The sequence below is a fragment of the Ambystoma mexicanum genome, chromosome 12, assembly GCF_040938575.1.
Source record: "Ambystoma mexicanum isolate Mex_15411 chromosome 12, UKY_AmexF1_1, whole genome shotgun sequence".
Classification (NCBI taxonomy): Eukaryota; Metazoa; Chordata; class Amphibia; order Caudata; family Ambystomatidae; genus Ambystoma; species Ambystoma mexicanum.
The window spans coordinates 853,365,258-853,391,983 of NC_090936.1; the positions used below are offsets into that span (position 1 = coordinate 853,365,258).

Consider the following 26,726-nt stretch of genomic DNA (forward strand, 5'->3'; position numbering starts at 1 on the left):
AAAGCTTGGTTTCAATCAATTCATTGTTTAAAATGTTCAGTATTCAATATGCATCTGTTTTACTTAATTTCGTGGACCGCTACTTATTTCATGCATCTCTCCCAACGGTTCCCGCTGCTTCCTCTTCACTCCTGTAGCCGGGAAGTCCACCGTGGTCTGCCATGCGTTTCCCTCTGCACACCGGCAATTGGAACGCTTCTTTATGGATGCGGGCGGCATCCTCTCTGCTTTGGGCTCTCTCGCAGCTCCTGCTGCTAGCTCTCTGTCACGGGGGCTCCCTGACCTGCTACAAACACACAGTCCACTGGATTTGGGCTCTGCAAATCCTCTGGGCTATTTGCCAGCATCCTGGCTCATTCTCTGGTCCCCACCACTGCTACCTCCTCTCAATCAAGGTCCCCTGCTGGTTTCCTTCACACAGGCCTCCCTGTTGCTCTCTGTGGTGTTCTCTGCCTCTCATTTGATACACCTGCAACCCATTAACAGGTTGCAGGTGTGCTTTATCAATTGCACTTGCCTGACTATGATTAAGGGGGCATGCATGACCTTCACAACACTTTGAACCCATCTTCCTCGTTCCAGTACGAAAGTGGTGAAATGGCATAGTGTTCATAACTCCTAGTCGCCTCTTCCTCATCTCAGTACGGTCAAGTGTCATGAGAGGAAATGAGGGGAGCTGGCTTACAATAGCCCTTAAAGGTTAGGGAATGGTTAGGTTGTTCATCAATAGAGAAAGGGGGATACCATGTCTCACCTGTGAGCACCCCACCCCCAATACCCAGGGACCCTCTCCACCCAGGTGATCTTCCATCGCTTCTCCAGCCCCAGGGTCGGGATCCAAGAGCGATGGCCTTTCCCTGGGCACCTGAGAAGAGGATCCAGGGGGTTAAGGAGTGAGAATGCCCTCAGTTTTCTCACAAACCATAGCGGAAGCACAAGGGGAACCAAAATAAAGTAATTAAACAGACAGTGAAAGAAGCTAAGAATCTGGGATGGATGAAGTGCAGCATCAATTATCCGACAGGGGGGCAAGCGGTTCAGGGGGAGGGTAAGTAGTTAGTGGCATGTATGTCATGAAATGGTAATTATTGAAAGTAGAAGGAAGGTTTTGAAAGGTTTTGGGGGTGGTTTGTTGTATCTAAAAGGTATGCTAGTTAGAGGAAAATGGATATTCCATGCTACATGTTACTTTGGTGGTTGAGAAGTTGCAATCTGCTTCCTAGTAAAACATCAAAAGTGTGGTTGGCAAAAAAATCCACTAATGAGCTCCATCTACCCTCACACATTAGGAAAGCAAACACACACCACCTTAGTTTGGCCAATGTCTGCACACCCTCATAATCCAGATGACAATCAAATCATGCACATAAGAAAACAAAAAAGGGCCCTATCCTGACAGAGAACAATATTTGACAGCCATGTATACCCTTTTTCAAATGAATTCTGTGGTTACAATATGGGAACTGTCACAAGACACATGTGAGCTAGTAAAAATGGGAGATAATAGGAGATGAAACCAACTGACGTATATTCATTTGGCGATTCTTTACACTCCTTGGACAGATAAGGGAAAAGTAAAGACAACTTAAAAAGGAGAGAGGACTAGTAAACTAAGGCAGGAGAACTTCTCCGGAAAATTACATTTACTTTTTTTTGCCTGTGGCAAGTCAGACGCAGGAGGCGGACAAGAACTCATACTTTTTTTGAAACAAAGGGCAAAAATCCTATTCTTTGCCTACTTCTTGGCCCTATCTAAAGAAAATAGAAAAAAGGTGATTGTCAGTAAGTCTTACAAAGCTAACAGTCCTTTGTCCCCAAAACCCTACAGTGACTTGTTCTGACCCTACCACTAATCGCTAACAGACTAACAAATTCTACAAGAAAAGGTCTGAAAAGGGTTTTCTCCTCGACCTTTGAAATGGTGGTTGGCTTTTGACACCCACCTAAATGTCTCTCAATGTTTCCAGGCCTTGTGTCCGGTTGTACAGTTCGAAGTTCAAATTTGAAAAGTGTCTGTTGCCCTTTTCTTGTCTTCTGGGCTAATAATCTCTGACTCATGCTATTTAACTGATCACTCCATCCTGGGGTATAATTTCTTTCACCACGCATAAGGGTGGTGTATCTCTCTGTTCTGGAATACAGTTTCTCTTATCCAATCTTGGGGTCATGTAGATCCCCCTCCAGTCTTCAGGAAATGCATCTCGAACACCGCTTTGGGGTCTTGTTTCTCACACCAAGTCATGGGGCTCTGTTTCTTCCACCCTGCCTTGGGTTTTGCCTACTCTCATCCCGCTGTGTGATATTGTATCTCTCACCGCGTCCAGGGCTTTTGGGCTTCTCACCTGGCTTGGAGTTGTTTGGCTTTGACTTTGTGTATGGGGTCTTTGGTTTCTCACCCCCAGTTTAGGCCTTTTGCCCCATCTGGGGGTCTCATGTTTGGCATGCGGTCTGGCTGAGTCTCTCCACCCTTCTCCCAACTCCCTGGAACAACAGCATCCCTGGTCTGTTGAAGTGGTGGTCTAGGGGGATGATGGTCTCCTGGTCTAGCGTGGAACCGCGGTTCGCTGTCTTTTCTGGTTCTTCGATTCAGCACTGTGCGGCTGATGCTTGCTGGTTTGGTGGCGCCGTGGACTGTGGGCACCAGTCGACCACTTCTGATGTGGTTGGGACTTCTCTGCTCCTTCAGTCGAGCTCAGCTGGCTCCAGACTGTCTCGCTGATAGCAGCGTTGCGCAGGCTTCTCGGCTCCTCCATGTATCGCGCTTTCTATATCGGGCTTCTTCCTGCCTCCGCCTTCTAAGAGGATGTCTCCTCTCACTGCTGCCTCAGTGGGAGTTCCTATTTCTTCTCCTTTTCCTTTTTGCCTGGTGCAGCTTGCATAGCATCTTAGGTTTCAGGCTTGACCGAAATAGGACAACTCGTTGATTTGGAGTTTCACATAAAGCAGATCTTAAAAGGGTCAGAAACCTCACCAGCAACTTCTAAAGAGTCATGCCTACAATTATCCTGGTCAATCACATAACCATCCAACACATAGGACCGCTCACATGAAGAGGATGAATAAAATCCCTTACTGGGGATTCCTTGTACACTAAGGTGGTGGGGCGGATCACCCCAAGTCGGATCCCACTTGCACTGTCCCCTAGTTGATGTCAAGCTTAGCAGGCTCACCTCTCTAGTCCCAAAGGACGTGGCTCCCCTGTGGGGAGAAGGGACACATTCCTTGCTTCGTCACCCCCCAAGGTTTGCCAACCTATTAGAGGCTCCAAATAAAGGGTTATTAGGGCCAGTGCTCTCCATGTCCCAACCATGCCTCTTTCACTTTCCTTTTCTGTGCAAAGGAACATTTCAAAGGAAAGCTGAAAAAGTCCACCACTAAAAGTTCAGCTTTTGAAGAAATAGTAAGAAATCCCTCTATAAATCAAGATCTTCAAAGTTGCTCTTCATCTCCCTGGCGTCAATCAGCTTCCCCTTATAGCTGATCGATGTCTTGTGTCAACTGGAAGATAGATTGGTCTTCAGCTCCAGTTGCTGAATCCGCTACCACACCATAGTTTGGGGTTTGTGCTCCGTTTAGCAAGCAAAGGCACATGGCCCACAACGTCTACCAGAGGAAACCCTGCAACTTAAGGTCTGGCTGGTTGTTCAGCTGGCTCTGATGAACAAGGAGGATGACTTAGAAGTCTTAGAGGCGGGAGACGGAGAATGGCAGCCTTAACGGGAGCTCCAGCCCCGACATAATCCGTATACCCACAAATCCTGCCCAGTGCCTGAGTTTCATACACCCAGTGAGGGCACCTGTAGCCGAGGACCTGGGGCACCACCAGTCCTAATCCGGTGGCTCCCTGCAACCATGACACTGTGTTCAGGCGGCTGGGGTGAGAAGGCGGAGCCAGCCTGGAGCTGGTGGCGACTTGCATCACTGGCATGAGCAGCGAAATCCTCACCACACCCAGATGAACAGACAGCCTGATTGGGGGAGGGGCCTCTACACGCCGCAGGCAGAGCGGAGGAGGAGCGGACCGTGAATTAGCAGTGCTGGTACCGCTGTCCCTCACGAACACAGCTGACTCCCACATGTGGAGCCGTGAGGGACAGGTGAAGAAGTGAAGATACAGGCCCATGCTTGTGGTGGGGACTGTCGGGATGGCACATTAGTGCATCAAGCTCTCCATCTGTCGAATGATATGATATGATATGGCATTTGTAATGCGCCTATACACAAGTGTTTCAAGGCGCGACGAGGCAGGGAGGGGGGAACAAGGAGAAGACAGACAACGATCCTACTAGGCCAGGTGTCATTCAGACCGCGCAAGTGCAGGGATAGGGGGAAGGGAAAAAGTGGAAGGGGGAGTGCAGTACAAATAAGTAGAATAGAAATAAAATAATAAATAAATATGGCCAGCTGGTGGCAAGTGCAAGGTAAGTGCAGACAAGTGCTGGGGGGGGGGGGGGGCTGTAGTGATACCGAGACAGTCCCGCAGTGCAGGGGTTGCCAGGGAGGCAGTGCAAGTGAAGAGTGACTGGGCCCAGGACCGAGGTCGGTGAGAGTGGCCCAGTTGCAGAATCAGTGCAGTTTTGGTGAAGAATTTAGCAGGGGAGAGGGAGAGAGAAAGCAGAAGTGAAGAGGAAGTTTTTGAGGTGCTTCCGGAACCGGAGATGGTTCTCCTCGAGTTTCAGGGAGGCAGGAAGGCTGTTCCAGAGGGAGGCCCCTGCCGCGGAGAGAGATCTACCCCCAGCTCGTTGCTTCGAGAAGCGACTGACCCTGAGGGAGTTGGAGACGGATGAGCGTAGGGCTCGGGAAGGAAGATATTTACGAAGAGAGAGTTGAAGGTATTTAGGTCCCAGGCTCCAGAAGGCCTTGTGGACAATGCAGAGGGTTTTGAACTTAATCCTCGCAGCCACTGGGAGCCAGTGTAGAGATTTCAGTCCTGGAGAGATACGGTCCCTGGGCTTGAGGCCAAGGACAAGTCTCGCAGTTCTGTTCTGGATGAGTTGCAGAGGGCGGAGAGTGGAGGCAGGCAGATTAAGATAGAGGCTGTTACAGTAGTCCAGCTTCGAGAGAACCAGGGCTCGGGAGACAGTGAGCTTCTGGAGAAGGAGAGGAAGGGAAGAATACCTCTGAGGAGGTGCAGCTGGTAATGTGACTTCATAGAGACGTCAGATATATGAGGAGAGAAGGAGAGTGTGGAGTCGAAGATGACCCCGAGGTTTTTTGCCTTGCAGGTAGGAGCAGGAAGAGGGCCAAGAGAGGCCGGCCAGAGAGCTGCAGGGAAGGAGGGAGTGGGTGTGCCGATGAGTAGGATCTCAGTCTTACTAGCATTAAGGCAGAGGTCATTGGCAGCACACCATTCCTGGATAGCAGACAGACAGTCAGAGATGAGGGAGGGAGAGGAGGAGGCCGAGGGTAGCCTGAAAATGAGCTGGGTATCGTCCGCATAGCACTGAAAGTTGGGGCAGAGGCCGGCGATGCGGTGGGCAAGGAGTGCCAGATACTGGTTGAACAGCCAGGGAGAGAGATTAGATCCCTGGGGAACGCCACAGGTGGAGAAAAAGATGTCGGAGAGGAAGGACCCAAGTTGGACCTGGGAGGGTCGATTGGAAAGGAAAGAGGTCAGCCTCGTGAAATGCACGTGAAAACGGGGTAAGTGCGACCTCGCCACTCCGCTCACTGACCTGATCGAGGGTGGGCCTTGAGAGGAGGCTCCTGGAGGAAGGGCAGAGTACTGCAGATTGAGAGGTTTGGGGCGAGCTGCTGCTTTTTGGTCCGCTGCTGTGCTACAAGGGTGAAGGGTGCACACTTTTTTAAGACTGAACCAGCAGATACAGGCACACATATAGGCGAAAATAGACTGGCAGACCCCCCACAAACAATATATCTCGGAAGTATACAGAACAATCCCATCAGTGTGGAGGTGGTCTTATGATCAGGGCCTGCAGAACTTAGCCCAACTGGAACAAAGACGCAGTGCGGAAAGGGGGCTCAGTGTACTCCACCTCCTGGCAATCACTACTAGCTTCATAGCGCTTTGGTGCGGGTACCAAGTCCTGTGTCATAATATTATCGGGCCTGTGTGAACATAAAACGCAGAAACATTTGATAAATAACCAGGCAGGTGGCAAAAAGGCGTTGGTAAGCAAGGCACCATGACAAAAGGAGAGAGCAAGAAGCATGGCCCAAAGGACTCATACACCAGAACCCCAGCGCCATATACTGGGCCAGTTATCCCAGAGCAAGGGGGAGGAACCAATATCCCGACAGGCGATGCCCGGGAGGACCAACTATTGATGGCAATGCAAAGCGGCTTCATGGGCATCAATGTTCAACTGGATGATATCATAGCAACCATTGGCTCACTAAAATCCGAACTCAACAAGGAAAGTGGCCGCATTAATGAAGCCAGGATCAGTGAAGTGGAAGACGAGGTGGGCCAACACGGCCGTGATATTGCAACATTGGAGACGGAACTTGCCAAGACTCGAGGAAAATGCAATGATCTTGAATCACGATCAAGGCGAAATAATGTGCGCATAGTTGGAGTGCCTGAAGCGGCATGCAAGGGACCTATGGAACCATTTGTTGATGGTCTCCTAAAAGCTCTGAATGGTGCAGACCAGTTCTCTGCACACTTCCTAGTTGAACATGCGCACCGCACCCTGGCTCCGGTCCCTAGACCGGGAGCCCGCCCACGCACTATCATTGCAAAAACTTCTCAATTACAGGGGCAGAGACCTCATTCTGAAATTGTCCATAGAACAGGGGATGCTCCCAAATGAAGCCAACATTCGTATTTACCCTGATTTTGCAGCAGGGGTCCAGACCCTGAGAAGATTGTATGACCCAGATAAGAGACTATTGAGAGCTAGACATGTGCCGTATGCCCTGATGTTCCCCGCGAAATTATGGATCCAATACAGTGGCAGGGCACACTTTCAAAAATCCCGTGGATGCAATGAAATATGTAGAGGCTTCGATCTCGCTCCCAGTGCCAGAACGGGGAAGGATCAAAACCAGGCGCCAATGGAAGACGCCAGATGGAACAGCATGGAGGACTGATCGGGAACCTTCATTCTCGCTTTGTGAAATATGAAGGCACATACTAATTGTTAAATGTAGTCGGGGTGTGCGGTCAAATGGCTGGTTTATGGAAGCGGTTCTGCTCGCAGCGCACCACAGGAAATTCCCATGGTTGTACAGGGATTACATCATCAAGTTGGGGAGGATGATGGGGGTGGGGGGCTGGAGTGGGAAGTTTATAGGAGGCATTGGGGTATTAGTGTGGAGGTCCTTAGCAGGCAGATTGGGGGGAGGAGAGGGCAGGGGATTTAAAGCAGTGTTGTTCAAAAGCAGACGGTGATGGATGGGATGATATACGTGGGTTGTACTCCAAGACAGATGATTTGCAGACTTGCGTGTGGTTTTTGTTTTTGCTTACTAATAAATGGCAGGTGAAATAATACGGATGATATCATGGAATGTTCGGGGCCTAAACAACCCTATTAAATCTAGAAAGATAATAGCATACCTGTATCGCCATTCCACCAAAACAGTAATGTCACAAGAAACACAAGAAACACATGCGTTGGGGCCGGTGCATGATAGATTTGCACCCAAATGGGGGCGGCAGAGGTATTACACTACATACTCTTCCCAAGCTAGGGGAGTGCTCACTACGATTTCAAGTAGATGAGGTACAGGTTGACACCGAGGGCCGATATGTCGTAGTGACAGGGAGATCAGGTGAAAGGGTTATATCGGTCAATACCTATGGTCCAAACATTGATGACCCAGATTTCTATAACCAGGTATCTGAGATAATGATGAAGATGACGAAAACCCCCATCATATGGGGTGATGACTAACACAATTTTAGATACCCTCAAGGACCGGACAACCACCACACGGCGAGGATTAAATGCTGCAGCTAAAATGATTAGGCAGATAATGGAACAATGGGTATTGATTGATGTGTGGGGGGCCGAAAACCTGCGAGCGGCCGAATACACGTATTATTTGACAGTTCATGATGCTATGTCACAGACTGACTTCTAGCTGCTCTCTGCAATATGGGTGCCACGTTTACAGAGCAGTAGAATTTTACCCCATACCCCGTCAGATCATTCGCCGGTGGTGCTATTGCTGGAGTTTGGTGACTCCTCACGCCCCCAGCCTTTGTGGACTATGCCAAGGTCTGTGTTGGACAGCGCTCTAGTGGAGGAAATTCATGTGAAAACTGAAGTGTTTTTTGAGGTGAATGAGGGCTTGGTTCCAGGCTATACCACGATATGGGAAACCTTTAAGCTCTGGCTCCATGGTACAATGATTTTGATTACAAGTGGGGTGCTGAAGACTACTAGACGGGAGCTAGAGCAGCTGGAATGGGAACTGCGTAGGTTAGAAAATTAATACGGTATAATCGCTGATAAGGCCCTTTTAGGGGTAATTAAGGGCAACCTGCTAAAGTTCTGTGAATTAGGAGATAGAGAGATATGGTATATGGCAAAACCTTCCCGAAAGGAGGGTGACATCCATTATATTTATTGCGGGGACAGCAGGGAGGTTTTTGACATCCACTGAGGCGATTAATGACAAGCTCCTACAATTCTATGAGAAGCTCTATGCAAATGCAGATACCTGTACAGAGAACGAAGTAGAACTATATTTAAATGGGATTGCTCTCCCGGGTCTCCCTTCGGAGGCCCACGAGGCATTAGATACCTCTGTTACCATTGAAGAACTAGCTGGTGCTATTACGTCGCTATCTTCCCATAAAGCGCCTGGACCTGACGGGCTGGGTATTGAGCTATGTAAGACATACAGTGAGACACTGACATCTCGCGATTGCTTAGGGTCTGGACTTAATCACTGATTTCCGGAAAACTTCCACCCACACTTAATGAGGCAGTTATCTATTTTACCGAAACCAGGGAGACGTCCGGGTGAAGTTGCTTCCTATCGCCCCTTGTCATGAATTAACACGGATGCTAAGATTTTTTCTAAAGTATTAGCAAACAGGCTCCTCCCGCACATGACATATTTAGTACACCCGGATCAGTCGGTATTCATCCCTACACAGTCCACAGTCATATCACAAATTAACCCACAGGCCCAAGAGGTAGCAGCATCTTTATGTGACACTTATACACAAACCCAATGGCCAGGGTTCAGACCAACTGAGTGTTATCTTAGGCGATTGCACTGGCATGGGGAGCACGACAGTGCTGCCCTTTTTTCCTTTTGTGTTTGCACTCAGGATACAGCCACTTGCCCGACTAATGAGGGATAGACATGCATATAGGGCAATTAACAATCATCTCCCTATATGCAGACGACGCACTGTTATATTTATGAAACCCTGATGAGAATCTGGGACCAATAATGGAGGAAGTAGCGAGGTTTACATGTCATTCTGGGTACAAAACCAATAACTCTAAATCCAAATTGTACCCGCTTACTGACGGTACCATTGCACATGTCGACCTTAGAAGTTTTAGGTGGGCCCCAATTAGCCTTACATACCTGGGAGTGATGGTATCCCACACACATCAAACATTGTATGAAGACAATCATGAGGCATATCTCAACACCCTGGCAGTTAAACTACAGTTATGGCCTAGACTCCCGATTTCCTTATATGGAAGACTGTCCCTATTGAAATGGTGTTGGTGGGCTGTTAGGGAGAATTCTCTCTTTAGGCTGAATTTCCTAGCAGCTTTGCTGGATTTCTGGAGTTTTTTTTTTTCTCCTGCCAAGAGTGAGACTCTTTTTCTCCCACTCTTGGACATGATTTGTGGTGTTCCTTTGACTGTTACTGTGTTTTATGGGCTATGGGGTCCTTTACTCCATAGGGTCTCATGTGTTTTTACTATGTGTGTTACACAGCACCCTCCGTGCAGTGACACAGGGTTGTCATAGTGACACCCCGCCATAGACTCCATACCCTGGGACGGACTACTGTCTCCCAGGGCATATAAAGTCACCATTGGCTTTACTAGTCCCAAATTATTAACAAAAACCGGTACAAATCATCATATTGTGGACGTACTGGTCGGGGCAATTCGATTGCCCTGGGGTCTGTTAGTCGAAGGGGCACGTCTCCATCCCCCCTGATCGAGTTTTGGCTGATGGCAGCGGATACTACTTTTGAAATTCGACTGCAAATATATCCCTATGGGATTTTCCCGTTGTTCGAGGATACCAACTTTAATTATTTAATTCTCATAGCCTCGAACATACCGCAGGTTTATTTATTTAATATTAATTCGCCGGTTGGTATTTTTTGCCAGGACTCCATTCTAAAATGGCGTTTGTGTTCTCTTCTGTGACTCCAACCCAAGTCGAGCCCTTTGTTCCACTTTTGGCGGGCTTCTCCACAGAAGCCTCCAAAAGTGGTGCCACTCTGTCTGGGTACCACAGGGGCTGTGGGAGGGGGTTTAGGCACCCTGGACTGAGTTACCTTGGTAACTCAAGTCGTACTCTTGTGTGATTGGCCCAAGTGGTGAGCCGGCCAGCTCACCACTTAGCATGTTTGATTGACAGCTAGGCTGAGTGAATGGGGGTGTGCTGCATAAAAGCAGGGTATTGGGGACTGGAACTTCAGAAGTCGCCACAGGACCTGAGAATCCGACGAGGGAGAAGCTGAGCCGACCTGCCTCGACGACACCACCGGTGGAGCCCTGCGGAACCGACTCACCACATCCCGACGACAGAGAAGATCTCCCGGCTGGAGAGGCTTCTTCCCCTGACTGGTGGGCACAACCAGTTTACCTTCTTTTCCTTGCATCTCAGGATGTCTTGTGGTAGAATTGCCCATGCCAAGCACCCCGGCAACCGGATAGCCACTTACCACTGGACTGCGAATAAAGGGACCGCTTCTTTTACCTGAGAACTCTGCGGCTGGTTTCTTCCCTGACAGTGCAACGGACTCCTGTCTTCCTCCCCGATAAGATCCTCTCTTCCCCCGGACAAAGCACTGACTTGCATCCGCTGCCAGGAACAACTGCCCCCGCTGGAGTATTCTCACCACTTTAAGGTACCGTGTTTCCCCCAGGCCTCCCTTTCTAAAGATTGCTACAAGGTAATAATAATCCCTTAACCTTCTGGACTGGGCTGGCCGCCTTGCCAATCTAACTGGTCCCTTTCTTTTGGTCCAACTCTTTCTGATCCTTTTCGAGACTTTTGTGCACTTCAACCGTCTGACCTTGGACACATTTCGTTCTGATCCTCTTAAACTGGATCCGGCCTTCTGAACTCTAACTTCACGGTTTTACTTTGCCTTCCTTTCTTGTTGTGTTCTTGTGAAAGTGTTGGGATCTGTTTCAAATGATACTCTGCTTTTCTCTCCCTTTTAAAACAAATTATTAGAGTGCCATCGCGTTAAGCGCTCACCGCTGTCTGAAAATAAGTGGGGCTTTACTTAAGCCTTGTCTAATATTCTTCTAAGGGAGTGTATATCTTTTAGTGACCGTGTTTTTGAACTGCTTAACATTAGTGCCTGTGCGTTTTACTAGATGTGGTTTGAAATAAATAATTATATCTCTTTTACACCAAGCTCTGGTCAGTGTTTACTTGTTCTACTGTGTTCTTTTGACCTATTGTGAATGCTCTGTATACTGCCTAACTCTTCTTGAGGGAAGTCTGACTGCTCAGCCACAGCTACCAAGTGAATCTGTGTGGTACAGACTGCTACCAAGTGGGTTTACTGCCAAACACCTGTAGTCTTAAATCTTTTGCAGTGGTCCCAGAGGGAACTGCACAGGTTTCTGCCTAACATGGGCATATATTATTGTAACTCTATACCAATTTGGCCAGGATGGCCCTTGTTTTGCAAGGCTCCGGTCTTTGACGGTAAAGTTTGTTTGGGAAACGGGACACCCTGCATAAGCTGGGGGGGGGGGCTAGCTGAACCTTATGATAGAGGGGGCCTAGCGGCTCCAGACTTCGAACTATATTACTCGGTCGCCAGGGCACAATACGCAAGACACTGGTATTCCCCTGCCCCCGGCCCAGTACATTGTGCACTGGAACAATCTGGAGCGGTCTGTCGAGCCTTAGAGCCATCATCTTGGATGGTAAATACACAGACCCCTGCACTTTTGACCCAGTGCGCACGACTGTCAATGCATGGGCAATGCATGGGCCTAAATGTTTAAACTCTTGGGAATAACAACCCCCTATAACAAGATCGGTCTTTGGAATAGTCTGTTGCTACCACCACGTACGACTCTGACATACAGGCATCCTGGGAACCGGGTAAAGTAATGGCGTTGGGTGACTTATTTCCAGGGGTAAGATTTGTGACACAGGAGGAATTCTCAGTGAAATTGGGAACCAACCCCGTTAAATTATTACAGAATTTTCGAATGAGGGCAGCAATGCGCCGGAAGTGGCTGTCATTCCCACAGGAGCCAGACTCATGTGAGTGTATAAATTTAATTGCGTTGAATGATGTACCAAGAGGGCTGGTGTCGAGACTACATACTGCTCAAGTGCCCCGGATCACGACAAAATCCAAGTGGGAAAGAGACCTGAATGTGTGCATAGACAAGGCCAAATGGTGAAAGTGTTGTCTGTTAACAAAGGATGTTGCACTTACTGCACGATTACGTCTAATAGAATTTAAGGTCTTAAACCGTTTACATTATACACCGGCAAAGGTGGTACGGTTTTTCCCAGGTACGACAGACAAATGTATGAAATGTAGATGTGAGGGAGCGGACACGATTCACATGTTCTGGGATTGCCCTAAGATCACAATTCCGGCAAGAGGTTGCAGAAGCGATGCAATTCATGATTGGGATCCACCCTATGCTCCTTCCTCTTAAATATTTACTGGGTGATATCGGAAAGCCTCCACTGATGCATGTAGATTGTTAAACATGTGCTGTACAATTGCGAACATTTTTATCCTATTGAAATGGCAATCCAAAGTGGCACCTTGATATGTGCAATGGCTCAGAGAATTGACTTATGTAAATGAAATGAAGGAGGGGGGAATTATGACTAAGTACGGCAAGTAGACCTCAGAATATGTGGGGCCCATTTGGGGGTACCTAAGGGATGTTCAGCCTGGGAATACATGAAGTAATAACCCATGTGTAGTATTTTGAAGTGTAACGTGAACCACTGCAGCAATTATTGCTTGAATTATGAAAACGATGTGTAACCCATGTCCAGTCTGTCTTCCTGTCTGCCTAAATAAAGTTAAAAAAAAAGATGTCTTAGAGGCCATTACCTGGGTTCCGCCCTAGCCAGGTTTGGGTCACACTGTCTGCAGACACTGCCTTATTTTCCTCATCCCGATGTTCACACATTCCTAAGTGGCCTTTCTACTAAGGTCTACCTTTCATACTATTTAGCTCTCATCACACCACCTCGATACTTTGCCACATGTTTGTTCCTCCTCCCAATTCACTCACACCCCCATAAGTATAGTATACGTCTGTCCTTCTTTCATATTCTCTTCTTTCCACAGCTAACCTTCCATGAACATCTATTTCTCCACTTGTGCCTCCTTTCACCAACTCCACCCTATCAGCTCCTATTTGCACCACCTTCTCCTCAGATCTGTCTCTCTACTTCATCCTCAGCTTCTCTTTGCACCGCCACCTCCGAGGTCTTCCTCCCATCACCCCTCCAGAGCTCTTCCTACCACCACCGAATTCTCAGGTCTTCCTCTCGCCATCACCCCCTCAGCTCCTCTTCTCGTCATTACCGCCTCCTCATTAGCTCCTCCTCTCCCCCAACTGTTGCAACCTCTCTACCTACAGCCTGCCCTCTCTCTAACCACCACCAAACTAACTCTCTTTCTCAGTCTCCAAATACTCACAAAAACCCCTTCCTTTACTGTTTTTTTTTATAGGCCTGTAATGCCTCCCCTGGGGCCAGCCTTTTCATAAAGGTCTGCATCTGGGTGGCATTTTTTGTTCCTATATATGATGGTATTTCATAAAACACTTAAGGCATTCCATACTGGCTAGCGTGGAACTGCCACTCTGTATGGACCAAGCCTATGAAAGACGGGTCTTCCATCTTAGTTTTGGTTTGTAGTTTAGTCATGTGAGGAGCAGAAGAGTTTTGTGCAGAAAGCCATGGGTAGCCGCAAAGCCTTTCTCTCACAGTTTCCTCTTCTTAGCAATGCTACAGCTTGCCCCACTAACACTTGTTTTTCGATCCAAGCTTGATCATAAGTACTGAGGCGGACTTCAGTCAATGTAGCATTTCTTAATGTGCCAGCACATTTCCCCATCTTATATATTGCTGGGTATAAAAACTCTATAACACCGGCCCTTAAAGGTTTAAATGGCACATTTTGGTACATGTGGTGAGCCTCTGATCCAGGTGCTGTGTGGGTCACCAGGAGATCCTTGCCACACCACCCCTTGACCTGCATCACTAAGCTTGTGGCAACACCATGCTGCCATGATCACCTCCCCACATATACCAAGAGCCAGGCAGGGGACACGGTCACAGTAATTTGTATGTATACAACTTTTTACCATTCATTATTTTTTGCTTTTGTACACCAAGGTTCTGATCCATCAATAATGAGCCAATAACAGCACTGCTAATTACCAAAGATGAAATCGTAAACAAACAAAATTCTCACCATAGCAGTGTCCTTAAATTTATTAAGTGAAGTATCTGAATAAACATCAAGCTTCTTATGTAGAACTTGGAGTTCTTCTTCATGTTTCTTTGCATTTTCTTCTTGCTCCTGTAGGCACAAATTAAGGCTTGAATTTTATGTCAAACAAATGCATATGCCAAATATTGTAGCTCATAGAGGTCATTCACAGTAATAGCTATTTTATCTAAACAATACATATGGGGCATCTCTCCCCATTACATCCCCACCAACCTTTGACATCCAAGTCCTTACTTCGCTTTTGTTATTTTAACAGATCTTTATTAAGCTTTTCTTGAAAACCAGTTACAATAACACTGTTAAACATTGTGTATGATGACAAAAAAACGTACAAACATGAACTGAGAGTTCCTGGCTTTAACTGTGACATTGTCGCAAATGTCACATATAATCGTACATTATCAGTTGAGATATAGTGCTGAGCCGGACTGTTAGTTCATCACCAGCTGCCCCATTAATTAAATATTCACCAATATTAAAATCACCTTTGTAGGCCATAGAATATTAAGGGTCCCATTACCATGCCATTTTCAATCTCTCCCCTCCTTCCACTACATAAATTCAATTACAATTCAATGTCCCATGCGTACTACAATAGATCAAGAGTTATTGGAAGGGAGAAAAGAAATTCTCTCTACTGTTCCATCCCGAATTCTCCCTTTACGGAGGCCTGTCCACCATGATGCTTGTCCGAACTCGACCCAGAGCAATGAGTTTTGCGCTAGACAGGGGGGGCAACCTGAAGGTTGCCCTTGTGGGGCACCCAGAGTCTAAATGCAAATGTGTGCTGATTAGAATCCCACTCCTCAGCGACTTTCCAGCTCCCTCAGCCTTTTCCATGACCTCGTTTGCCACTCTCCAGTCCCAAAAATCCAATTCCACAATGTCACCAGACTGTTTGCCCACGCTTTGTACTCTGCGGCAACCCACCATGGATCCTCTATACACAGAAGCACAACCTCTAGTGGATCGTAGCCAGTGTAAGCTTTTGTTTAGAAGAGCACCCCTTGATTCCAATGAATCCCTAGCGAGTTTGGGTACCCCATGAAGGTACACGGTAACAGGTCTTGGCCTGCATTGAGGGGGTGGCTTAGGTGAACCCCCTCTACACCATGGGGCATATGTATCCCCCCCCCTCCGAGTTATAGCATTTTGGACCCTCCCTTCGTGGAGCCCAGTCTCGCAGGGGCATGTGCCTTGCCTTGGATTTAGGCACCCTGTATGGCTCTCTGCTCTTATCAGCCCTTGCACTGGAGTTTGTAACAATTGCCGGTTCCGAGAACACTGGCACCCGGCTATGACAGACAGTTTCGGTTCCAGGGATTGCTGGGCTCAGGGTAGCCTTTTCCCATGGGGAGATCCTTCGGTATTTCAGGGTGACCCTTGCATACAGTTGGAGATTTACATTCCTCCTCCTCCCCCCTCCCTGTGTTCTCTCCCCCGAGATTCTATAAGGGATAAAAGCATCTTTCTTATTGCTGCTAATTCCACCAGCACTTGGTTACACCGACAATTGCACCCCCTAGGTGTGGGAGCACCCCCTGCTAGTTGGTCAATAGCCGTTTCTGCAATGGTACTAATTCCACAGCATTGGGGCTTGGTAGCCCTAATTGGAGAAAGACGGATATAGGAACTCGCTGGGGAGTTTGATGGATCCACTGGCTCACTCCATGAGCTTCGAGAGCTGCAGGGGAGGATAAGCGTGGATGCATCCAGAGATCCAACATCCACAATTGGTAGGGGATCGAACATGGAAATGGGCAGGGACACAACCATGTCGGAGCCAGATTCGTATCCAGGTGCCAGACTGCGATCCAGAGCTGGGATAAACACTGTGCTGGCGGTTACGAGTGTGGGGCTGGATTGTAAACAGCCGATGGAAAATGCTTCAGGCCTAACCAGTTCCCCCCCTCCATCCCCTCCGCCCCGGGGTTGGATTGGCCGGGTATGGACATCATAGACGAAAAGCTTGATATTGAGATCGGTGTCCAGTGCTTTACTGCCACTCCAGTAAGGAGGGGTGTGATGCAGGCTATGCCCACCCCTGCCCCCTGTAATTCATTCAGCCCACCCTGCGCACCCGTAATTGGTCTTCTACAAACCCCATCACCTGCCCCTTCATTAGGGCCGTCAGAGTCAGATTTACTGTTGCTTCGGTGTTGGTGAACTTTTGCTCTCAGTATGAAAGTGGCTGGGAGGCTGGGTGGAATCACTTCCCCAGGTGCGATGCCAGCGTGCACTGAGTCCGGGGTGAGGGCCCTTGCCTTAACTACCACTCCCAGTTGACTGCCTCTTGACAGTCAATAGTTTCCGCACAGAAACATGACTGGTGGCTTGGGTGGCGGGTTCGAATCAGGGGAGAGGTGGAATGAGAGTCACAGTGGCAGCAGATCCCCTTGGTACCCTTGGTGCCGCGTGGCTCTTAAGTGACCTTAAGGATTTTAGCAGGGACATGACGGACTGGCCAGGGCCCAGGATCAAGGAGCAAGATGACCAGCGTGCCCCACTCTCCTTTACCAATTGTCACAAAACGAACAACCCCGAGCACTTACTTGCTCCACATCTGACAAGTCTCCAGTAGTCCTCCCTCTGCAGCGCCAAACACTCGGTAGTCGTGCTAGGCCTCGTGTGACTCACCCCACCGTCCTCACCATCCAGGCCAGTCCAGATGATTAGACTAGTTTTGCAAGCCCCCGCTTGGCCGCTAACACCCTCCGCGGGACGCCAACACCCGCACCCTTATCCCCGCGGGCTTCAACCTTGCGGGACTCAGGTCCTGGGGAAAGTAATGAAGGGGGCGTGGCCTGCGAGCATGCAGGAACGAAGGCCCTCCTGGGCCAAAACACCACCAAAAACGGGACGCCAACACCCGCGCCCTTATCCCCGCAGGCTACACCCTTCCGGGCCTCAGGTCCTGGGGAAAAGTAATAAAGGGGGCGTGGCCTGTGAGCATGCAGGAACTGCAGCCCTCCTGGGCCAAAACGACACCAAAAACGGGACGCCCTTATCCCCGTGGGCTTCCCAATAAGCAAGTATATGGATTGCATTCAAAGACCCTGTGAGTTAGCGAGTTGGTAGTGGCGATTACATTCTGCCTGAATACTTCAATCACCAGACACTCCCACGTCATATGCCAAAACCCAGGATTGCACCTGTGGTAAGGAGGGATCAAACATATGGAATTTCGCTGGTGTGAGTAATACTTTCATTAATTTAAATTTAGCATTTCTAGATATTCTCTGTATCAGTTACCACATTTTCATCCATTCCTCATCCAATCAGTTCCCAGATCGTTTTCCCATTTTCCCCTAACCTTCAATCCTTGGAGTTGAGTTTCTTCCCTTGTATTAGTTCCTTGTATATATATATATTAGTAATTAATCCTTTTCAAGCCCCTATGGAAAGTATTATTCCTTATTCAACAGGACTAGGTCTTGGGATGCTAAATGGTCTTCGGAAACTAATGGGATGAAAGAGTAGAGCTAGTGTGGTCTTTGTATCTGCTAGTTTGACCCAAACAGCATATTTCTTTCTTCATAGAGCCTTATTAACACCTGTCAATATGCATAACACCAAACACTGTAAAAGTGATAAGTGCTGGTCATGCTTCGACAAGACAGGTACTTTCAAACATATATTCTTTGAAGGTAAATTTGTTTCACTATTTTGAATTACAATTTGGAAGATATTCCAAAGTATTTTCAAGGTGAATATATAAGCAACTCATGGTGGCCACAGTAAAGACAGACAAAAGTGATCACGCTTCAAGGGTGTTTATTAAACTGTATGCAGGTTGGAAAAACGCCTAATCTAAACCTAAATCTAAGATGGGAGCAAACGTCGACCATCAAATGAAGAAAAGGCAGTCCTAGTGGCGTTGTGTCAAATAAAAAGAGGCTATACTAAGAAACCTATTGCCAAACCTTACAACTAACACAAAAAGGGTGTGGGATAGTTCTTAAGAAAAGAAAGAATTGTACACAAATAATATGTCAGGATGCAGTAGTTTGGGTCTCCCTTCCCCACGTTTTAAGCACGGGGTAAGAAGGGATCTTGGAGCACAATAGGACAAGATATGGCATTTATAATGCGCCTATACACAAGTGTTTCAAGGCACGACAAGGGAGGGGAAACAGGAAGACAGAGGCAGCGATCCTACTTGGCCTGGTGACATTGAGATCGCGCAGGGGAAGGGGGAACGGGAAAAGTGCGGGGGGAAAGGGGAGGGGCAGTGCAGTACATAGGATAACAGTAAAATAAAGACAATAAATAATAAATAAAAGCGCGGCCAACTGGTAGCAAGTGCAAGGCTAAGTGCAGACATCGGGTGTCAAGTGCAAGTAGGGTCTGCAGGGATACAGAAACAGTCCCTGAGTGCAAGGCTTGCCAGGGGGGCAGTGCAGGTGTGCAACTGGCGGGGAAGGGCTGGGACCGAGATCAGAGGGTAGCCAGTGCAGTTTCAGATTCAGCCAGGAGATCAGCAGGGGAGAGGAGGAGAGAAAGCAGAAGCAAAGAGGAAGGTCTTGAGGCGCTTCCGGTACCTGAGATGGTTTTCCTCAAGTTTCAGAGAGTCAGTTCCAGAGGGAGGCCCCAACAGAGGAAAGATCAACCACCAACTCGCTGCTTGGAGAAGCGACAAACCCTGAGGGAGATGGAGGCGGATGAGCGAAGAGCTCGAAAAGGAAGAGAGACTTGAAGGTATTGAGGTCCCAGGCCCCAGAAGGCCTTGTGGACAATGCAGAGGGTTTTCAACTTAATCCTCACCGCCACTGGGACCAGTGCAGTGATTACAGCCCTGGAGAGATACAATCCCTGGCTTGAGGCCAAGGACAAGTCTTGCAGTCCTGTTTTGGATGAGTTCCAGAGGGTGGAGAGTATAGGCAGGCAGATTTAGAAAGAGGCTGTTGCAGTAGTCCAGCCTAGAGAGAACCAGAGCTCAGGAGACGGTGAACTTCTGGGGGAAGGAGAGGAAAGGAAGAATACCTGTGAGGAGGTGTAGCTGGTACTGTAACTTCTTGGAGACGTCAGAGATGTGAGGAGAGAAGTAGAGTGTGGAGTTGAAGATGACCCCTATGTTTTTAGCCTCACAGGTAGGAGCAGGAAGAGGGCCAAGAGAGGCCGGCCAAAGAGTGACAGGAAAGGAGGGATCAGGTGTGCCGATGAGGAGAATCTCGGTCTTACTGGCATTAAGGCAAAGATCATTGACGGCACACCACTCCTGGATGGCGGACAGTCAGAGATGAGAGAATGAGAAGAGGTGGCAAAAGGGAGCCTGAAAATGAGTTGAGTGTCGTCCGCATAGCACTGAAAGTTGAGGCAGAGAGCTGCAATGCAGTGGGCAAGAAGTGCCAGGTATTGGTTGAATAGCCAGGAAGAGAGGTTAGACTCCTGGGGAACACCACAGGTAGAGCTAGAGATAGAGGAGAGGAGAGGAAGGACCCATGTTGAACCTGGGAGGGTCGATCGGAGAGGAAGGAGGTCAGCCAAGCCAGGGCCTGATCGGTGATACCCAGGTTATCAGGGAGACAGTTGAGCAGGATGGCATGTTTGACTGTGTCAAAGGCAGAAGAGAGATCAAGTAAGAGGAAAACACAGGGAGTGTTGGAATCGAGGTGGGAGAGCAGGTCTTTACAGATGTTCAGGAGAGCAGTTTCTGTGCTTCTAGCAGCTCTGAAGCCAGACTAGTGGTCTTGGAGACAACCAACAGATTGAGTGAGAAGGTTAAGCTGGGAAATAGCCATCTTTTCTAGGAGTTTGCCCAGGAAGATAGTGATGGAGATTGGACGATAGTTAGCCGGGAAGGACGGGTAAGCAGAGGGTTTCTTAAGAAGAGGGTGCACAAGGGAGTGCTTCAGGGGTGAAGGGAAGACTCCAGTGGCGAAGGAGTGGTTGCAGAAATCAGCCAGAGCAGGAGCTAGGGTGTCGATGTGGTCCTTGATGGTTTTAGAGGAACAGGGGTGAACCTGTTTTGACGCGACGTTCATAGATAAGACTTGTCTAGAAACCTCGTCTGAGGAGAACAGGGGAAAGGCAGAGAAGGAGGGAGGAGAGGTGGCCGCAGAAGGGCCAGAGGAAGAGGTAGTAGAGGGAGGAGGGAGAGAGGAAGAGAGAGGTCAGGATGTCCAGAGTTTTAGAGATGTAATGAGAAGCCAGGGCCATGCAGAAGGCCTGGAAAGGGACAGGAGAGGTAGAGCAGCACTGGCCAGCAGCTTGCAGATTTTGAAGAGTTTGGCCCAGTTGTTAGATGCCGCAGAGATGCAAGCTTGGATGTGGGCTCTCTTCTTGGTGCGGACAGAGAGCCGGTATTGCCTTTGGAGCGGTCGGCAGGTCAGTTTGTCAGAGGATGTACCAGAAGCACGCCTTTTCCTCTCAGCCACCCTGCACTTGCGTTTAAGGGTGACGAGGTCCGAGTCGTACCAGGAGTTGCACTTGGCTTTGGGCTTCAAGCGGATCCTCATGACAGGGGCAAGAACATCAAGAGTATCAGATATAGCCGAGTGGAGCATGGAAAGGGCTGTGTCAGGGTGTGAGTCAGCCAAAGGGGGAGGAGGAAGGGGAGGTGAGAAAGTGGCGGCAAAAGCCTCAACTGACACATGCTTCATGGGTCGGATAACCGAGAAGGTAGGTGGCAGTGCTGAAGTTGGCTTTGCCAGAGGGGTAGAGAGGGTGAGATGGAAGGAAAGGAGAAAGTGATCGCTCCAGGAGAAAGGAGAGGTGAGAGGTATCGAAAGAGGGAGGTCTGCAGAGATCAGAACATCCAGAGAGTGCCCTGCAGAGTGAGTTAGGCCAGAGGGGAGAATAGAGAGTGAGAGAGAGTCACAGAGATCAAGAAAGAGTCCATTGGAAGGTCAGGAAGCATCCAGGTGGATGTTGAAGTTTCTGAGAAGGAGGAGTTGAGTGGTTGAGACTAGGAGGGAAGAGGAAAAGTCCACCCACTCAGAGAGGAAGGCAGAGATTTGACCAGGTGGCCGATAGATGGTAGCCACAGTAAGGGAATGGCCAGGAGAGAGAGAGAGCCTGCAGAGGCAGGAATCCACTCAGGGAAGATCAGGGCTACACCCCCTCCGGAACGGTTGGGTCTGGGAGTGGAGAGGATCTTGTAGCCATCAGGGAGGAGTGTCAAAGCATTTGACAGAGCTGGCCGTGAACCATGTCTCAGTGAGACCAAGGAGGCGGCAGATGTCAGAGGAGTGTTTGACAGCAGAGCGAGAGTTTAGATGAGAGGTATGCCCTGCAGCGGTGTAGTAGCAGCCCGAGGGGGGGGGGGGTGCAGAAGAGGAAAGAGGAGAGGGCAAGGTAGCCAAGGAGGAGACAGCAGCTGGAGGCGAGGAAGCCATGGAGTGGAGAGAGGTCACAGCAGGAGAATACAGGAAATTGATGAGGCGCGGGAAGCGTCTATCAAAGAAGAGAAGGTTGGCTTGAGGGCCTTGGACCAAAACGGTACCATTCAAGTAAACATTAATGATGACCTTAGAGGAGTGGAATGAGGCCATGAGGGCCTCCCACCGGGTGCCACCATTAATGGGAGAGGGCGAGAAGGGAGAGAGCACAGCGACCATATGTAGAGTCCATAGGTCTGGCGAGGGAATGACAGAGGATGTAGGTGAAAGTTTGCCTGGAGGAGGCACTGGTATAGGTGTCAACGATAGGGAGGCCTAGGTTGGAGACCAGGATGTCCTTTTTAAACTTCTTCCTACCAGATTTAGTGGAGGGCAGGATAGACGATAGAGAAGCAGTTAGAAAAGATGGGAGAGACAGAGAGCACCATAGAGTAGGGAGAGGAGAGGAGAGAAGAGGAAGGGAGTGGGAAGGGGAGAACCCTAGGGAAGGACACAGGGCAGGGTGCAAGCAGAGGAGACATACAGAGACGTGACAAGTTGACAATAGGGCAAGACGACCGGCGCTTAGATTTTAAATACTTCCACAATGCAATTTATAAACAGGAGAAAACACTCATAAGTTTGAGAGTCTGCAGTATGGACAGGATTGCAGGGTAGAGTGAGCTTCCCCAGCACGAGACGACAGTTCCACTTGCAGCTATCATCGAAGGCCAAGTCTTGTTGCCCCTGAAAGTTTCTTGCCTTCAAGGGCCTGGTGTATTCAAATAACAAAGCAAGCGTTCCTTCAATAAAATGAAAGCTTGTTTGCACAGTTCAGATTGGGGGATGGCTTCATCCCCGGGTCCCCCTTTTCCGGGCGCTGACCCTCTTAGTGGTTTTGCCTGATAACTTCCAAAGTATCTAAACAAAAAGTTATTTCATAGGTTTCTTCCCTGGATTCGGGTGATTGGTTTCCACCCTTGGGTCCCCCTCTTCTGGGTGCAGGCCCTTCTCACGTCTTCAGCCTCCCTCCATCGGGTTCACCATGGCATTCAACAATCTTCCTCTATTGTTTACAGTACAAAGTCTTTATAAACAGTTCACTGCGGACATCCCTCGGCCGGGTTCACGTTTGTCAACACACTGTTTCTTGGGACTTTGGACTTTTTCCCCTTATCGTCAGCAACCCTCTTCCGGGTTAACTCTTGCACACATTAACATTTGAATTTTTACTTTCAATGTTTGGGGGATTCACTTCCCTTGCTTTCTTTACAGTTCTCAGGTCAAAGGCTTTCGACTGTACAGGGATTTGCTGGGCACTGGACAGGATTTTATGTTCTTCATCGAAAGACCTAACCCATTTAGGAGTTTTATCGTTTGACATTGCCAATTGAGCTTGACTGAAGGAGCCTGCCCTTATCAACCAGTCGTCCAAATATGGAAAGACCTCCGTTCCCAACCTTCTGAGATTCGCTGCTACGGGCGCCAGACATTTGGTAAATACCCTTTGTGCTGATTTTAGCCTGAACGGGAGTACCCGGAATTGGAAATGTAGGTCTCCTATAGCGAACCTGAGGAAGTGTCTGTGGGCAGGATGAATTGGAATGTGGAAGTATGCGTCTTCTAAGTCCAGAGTGGCTAGAAAGTCGTTTCTGTTTAGCCACGGTAAAATGCCTTACAGGGATATCATTTTGAATTTGATGCGTTTGATGTATTTGTTGAGTGCCCTTGGGTCCAATATGGGCCTCCATTGACCGTTTTTCTTTTTGATTAGAAAGAAGCGGGAGTAGAATCCTTTTACTTTCTGGGAATACCGAACTGGCTCTATAGCTGCTTTTTGCAGTAACTTTTTAACTCCTGCCATGACGTTCCGCAGCATGTGAGCTTTGCGAGGGGTGGGGGCAAGGGATGGAGGATCGTCTAGGAATTCTATGGTGTGACCCCTGCGGACCACCTGTAATACCCACTTGTCCGATGTTATCGAATTCCAGTGTTGAAAAAATTGGCTTTAGCTTCCCCCCCACAGGTGTTTGGCATAGAGGGGGAAGAATCAAGTGGTCAATTCTGTTTGTTCTGGGCTTTACCTTGGGAAGAACCGCACCTTCCTCTCTGGGAATACCTGTTGGAGGATTGATATCTGTTGCCTTGGAATGTGTTACCTTGTGATTTTTGACCATAGGAGGAACGTGTATATCCTCTGTCTTTTGACGCTGCACCTCGAAAGGGCCGAAAGGACCTGCAGTCTTTATATTTATCCTTCAAGGAACTGCTGGCATGAGCTGTATCTGTGTCCGTTTTAATTCCTTTAAGGTGGTCATCTATCTTTTTGCCAAATAAGTTTTGCCCGTCTAAGGGCATGTCCAAAATTTGTGCATGCACCTCTGGCCTGAAATGTGTGGCCTTCATCCATGCCTGCCTCCTTAACACTGTGCCGTGGGCCATTTGTCTGAAACCTGATTCAGACACATCGACCGCCGCGTCGATCATGTGGTCTGAAGTGGCTTCGCCATCCGCAATGATGGACCTGGCTTCTTCCTGTAAATCTGCTGGTAGATGTTTGGTCAGCTTGGACCTGGCTGTCATGGCTAATGAGTTGCCCGCTCTGATTGTGAGAGATGCTGAGGAAGACACCTTTCTATCCATGGCTTCCAGTTTACGACCTTCCTTGTCTGGCAGTGCTGACAGTGGTGATGATGGGTTGTCTAATTTCTTTCTAGCAGCGACTGTGATGACTGAGTTTGGCTTCGTATGACCCCTTAAACAAAGCAGCGCTGAGTCAGGTGCCTTGTACCTCTTTTCAGGTCTTGAAACTAAAGCAGGTGTGGATAAGGGTGTGGCCAGTATATTCGACCCAGACTCCCATATGGTGTCGAGAAGAGGAATGGCGGTGACCGTTCTGCATTTGTCCCTGTGCTCATAAAGCACTGACTTCTTCTCTTCCGAAGAAACTTGTGTTTTGAACAAGTCCGCAGCTTTACCAATTATAGTATGAAATGATACCAAATCGTCTGGGGGTGACAAATCACCTGGTGAGTCTTTCTTCCTGGTTTTCTCGACGATATAATCATCCCATTCACTGGGGGCATCCTGTTCCAGCGTAATCTCTCCTTCCTCAGGATCCGAAAAATCCCTGAATGGGTCCTCTTGCCAATCAGTTACTGACACAGATGAAGGTACTGTAGTTGGATCTCGAACTGGCGATCGAGGTCTATGAGGTGATGCTGGAGATGGGACTCTTGTCGGTGAAGCACTGAGTGTTCTGCTCCTGGATCTACGTGGAGGCTCAGGTGATCGTGCTCTTTTCTGCGATCGACTCCTGGAAGGGGAGTGCCTGTGCGTGCTATGACGAGGTGAAGTATCCCTCAGGGGGGTTCTTGGCTCCTTAGGTACAGAAGACCTATTCTGTAGTTCTTGGTGCCTGTTAAACCCCTCGATGATTCTTTGCATCGAAGCCATGAGCACCAGGTCATAAGGATCAGCCACGTCCTCTGAATCCAGTTGCCAAGGAGGGCTGTTTTCCTTAGGTATGGGGAAAGTTTGCTCACCAAGCATTTCTGTGTCCGAGAACTCCTCCTGAAGAATGACGTCCGGGAGTCCTGTCATCTCTTTTAAAGGGGACAGTTGTGCTCCAACCGGCTCAGGTGTGTCTGGAATTGGAGACACTGGTCCCAAAGACTTGTGAAGACTGCTCACATTGGATGGTTTATCCGTAATGTCATTGAATGGTGTTGTGGGTTCCATTTCTTTAGAAGACACCGAATTTTTCAGAATCGTCGACGGTGGTTTTGTCAACGGTGGTTCCGTGGACGAAGACTTTGAAGATGGTTGACTCGTCAACGAGAGCTTCGTGGACGAGAGCTTAGACGAGTGATGTGCTTCCTTCGACGACGACGACTGCTTTGTGGACGATGACTTCGATGATGAGGATTTTGTCATGGACAATGAGGTTTGGAGTGTTGTCGTCGTTGACGGTGGCTTCGTTGACAGCTTGGTCGACTGTGCGTCCCTGACTTTTCTGCCACTCGTGGATGGCTTCTCCGTGGACGACTGCCCCCCGTTTTTTTTAAAACACCTCCTTACCTTTGGAGGTGGTTTTTTCTTCAGGATGACGTGTTTTGTGGTGTTCTGGGTCCAAGGAAGGCATAGAAGAAGTGGCTTCCAACTTTCTTTTAGCCTTATGAGAGGGAGAGGAACTCCTTTCCACTGAAGAGGCCCTTCTCTTAGAAGTTTGTCTATCAGATGGTTTAGTAGACGATACAGGAGCGGTTTCGGCAGTCTCCTCGTCAGAGGACAGACCCTTGGCTTCTAGGTGTAACAGAAGTCTACTGTGTCTGTCTTGCAGGGTTTTGGCGGAGAAAGTCCTGCAAATGTCCCATTTGTTGAGGTCATGTGGATATAAGCAGTAAATACAGTAGTCATGCGGATCCTCCATGTAGACCAGTTTCTTTCTGCACCTCGTGCAGTTCCTGAACAGGGAAGGCTTCTTGGCAGGCTGAAGCTCAGCCATGCTGAGGAGAACTTTCACTCAACGAAAAAGTACCAACAAAAATGTTTCTCAGAGTCCAAAGACACAGAATAGCAAGCCCCTAAGGAGGGGAAAACAGTAGAATATGTTAGAAAAATATATATTACACACGAAAGGTGAAAAGAATTTCAAAAGCTCAGAGAGCTGGAGGATTCCTTCTGTCTGATAGACTGCAGTGAAAAATCTGAAGATGGTTGCCTGGGGCGGAGCTTAAGCCCCGACACCTCATTGGTTG

General features: G+C 48.6%; 1 protein-coding gene across 4 annotated transcripts in view; it reads right to left on the reverse strand.

Annotated features, from left to right (window-relative positions):
* The window catches only part of CEP290 (centrosomal protein 290), a 3,224,991-nt gene that overhangs the window by 1,292,812 nt on the left and 1,905,453 nt on the right, over positions 1-26,726 (reverse strand). For all 4 annotated transcript variants that reach the window (XM_069629332.1, XM_069629331.1, XM_069629333.1 and 1 more), the window contains one exon: positions 14,609-14,716. In XM_069629332.1, coding sequence (XP_069485433.1) covers positions 14,609-14,716 — 108 coding nt within the window. The remainder of the gene's footprint in view (positions 1-14,608; positions 14,717-26,726) is intronic.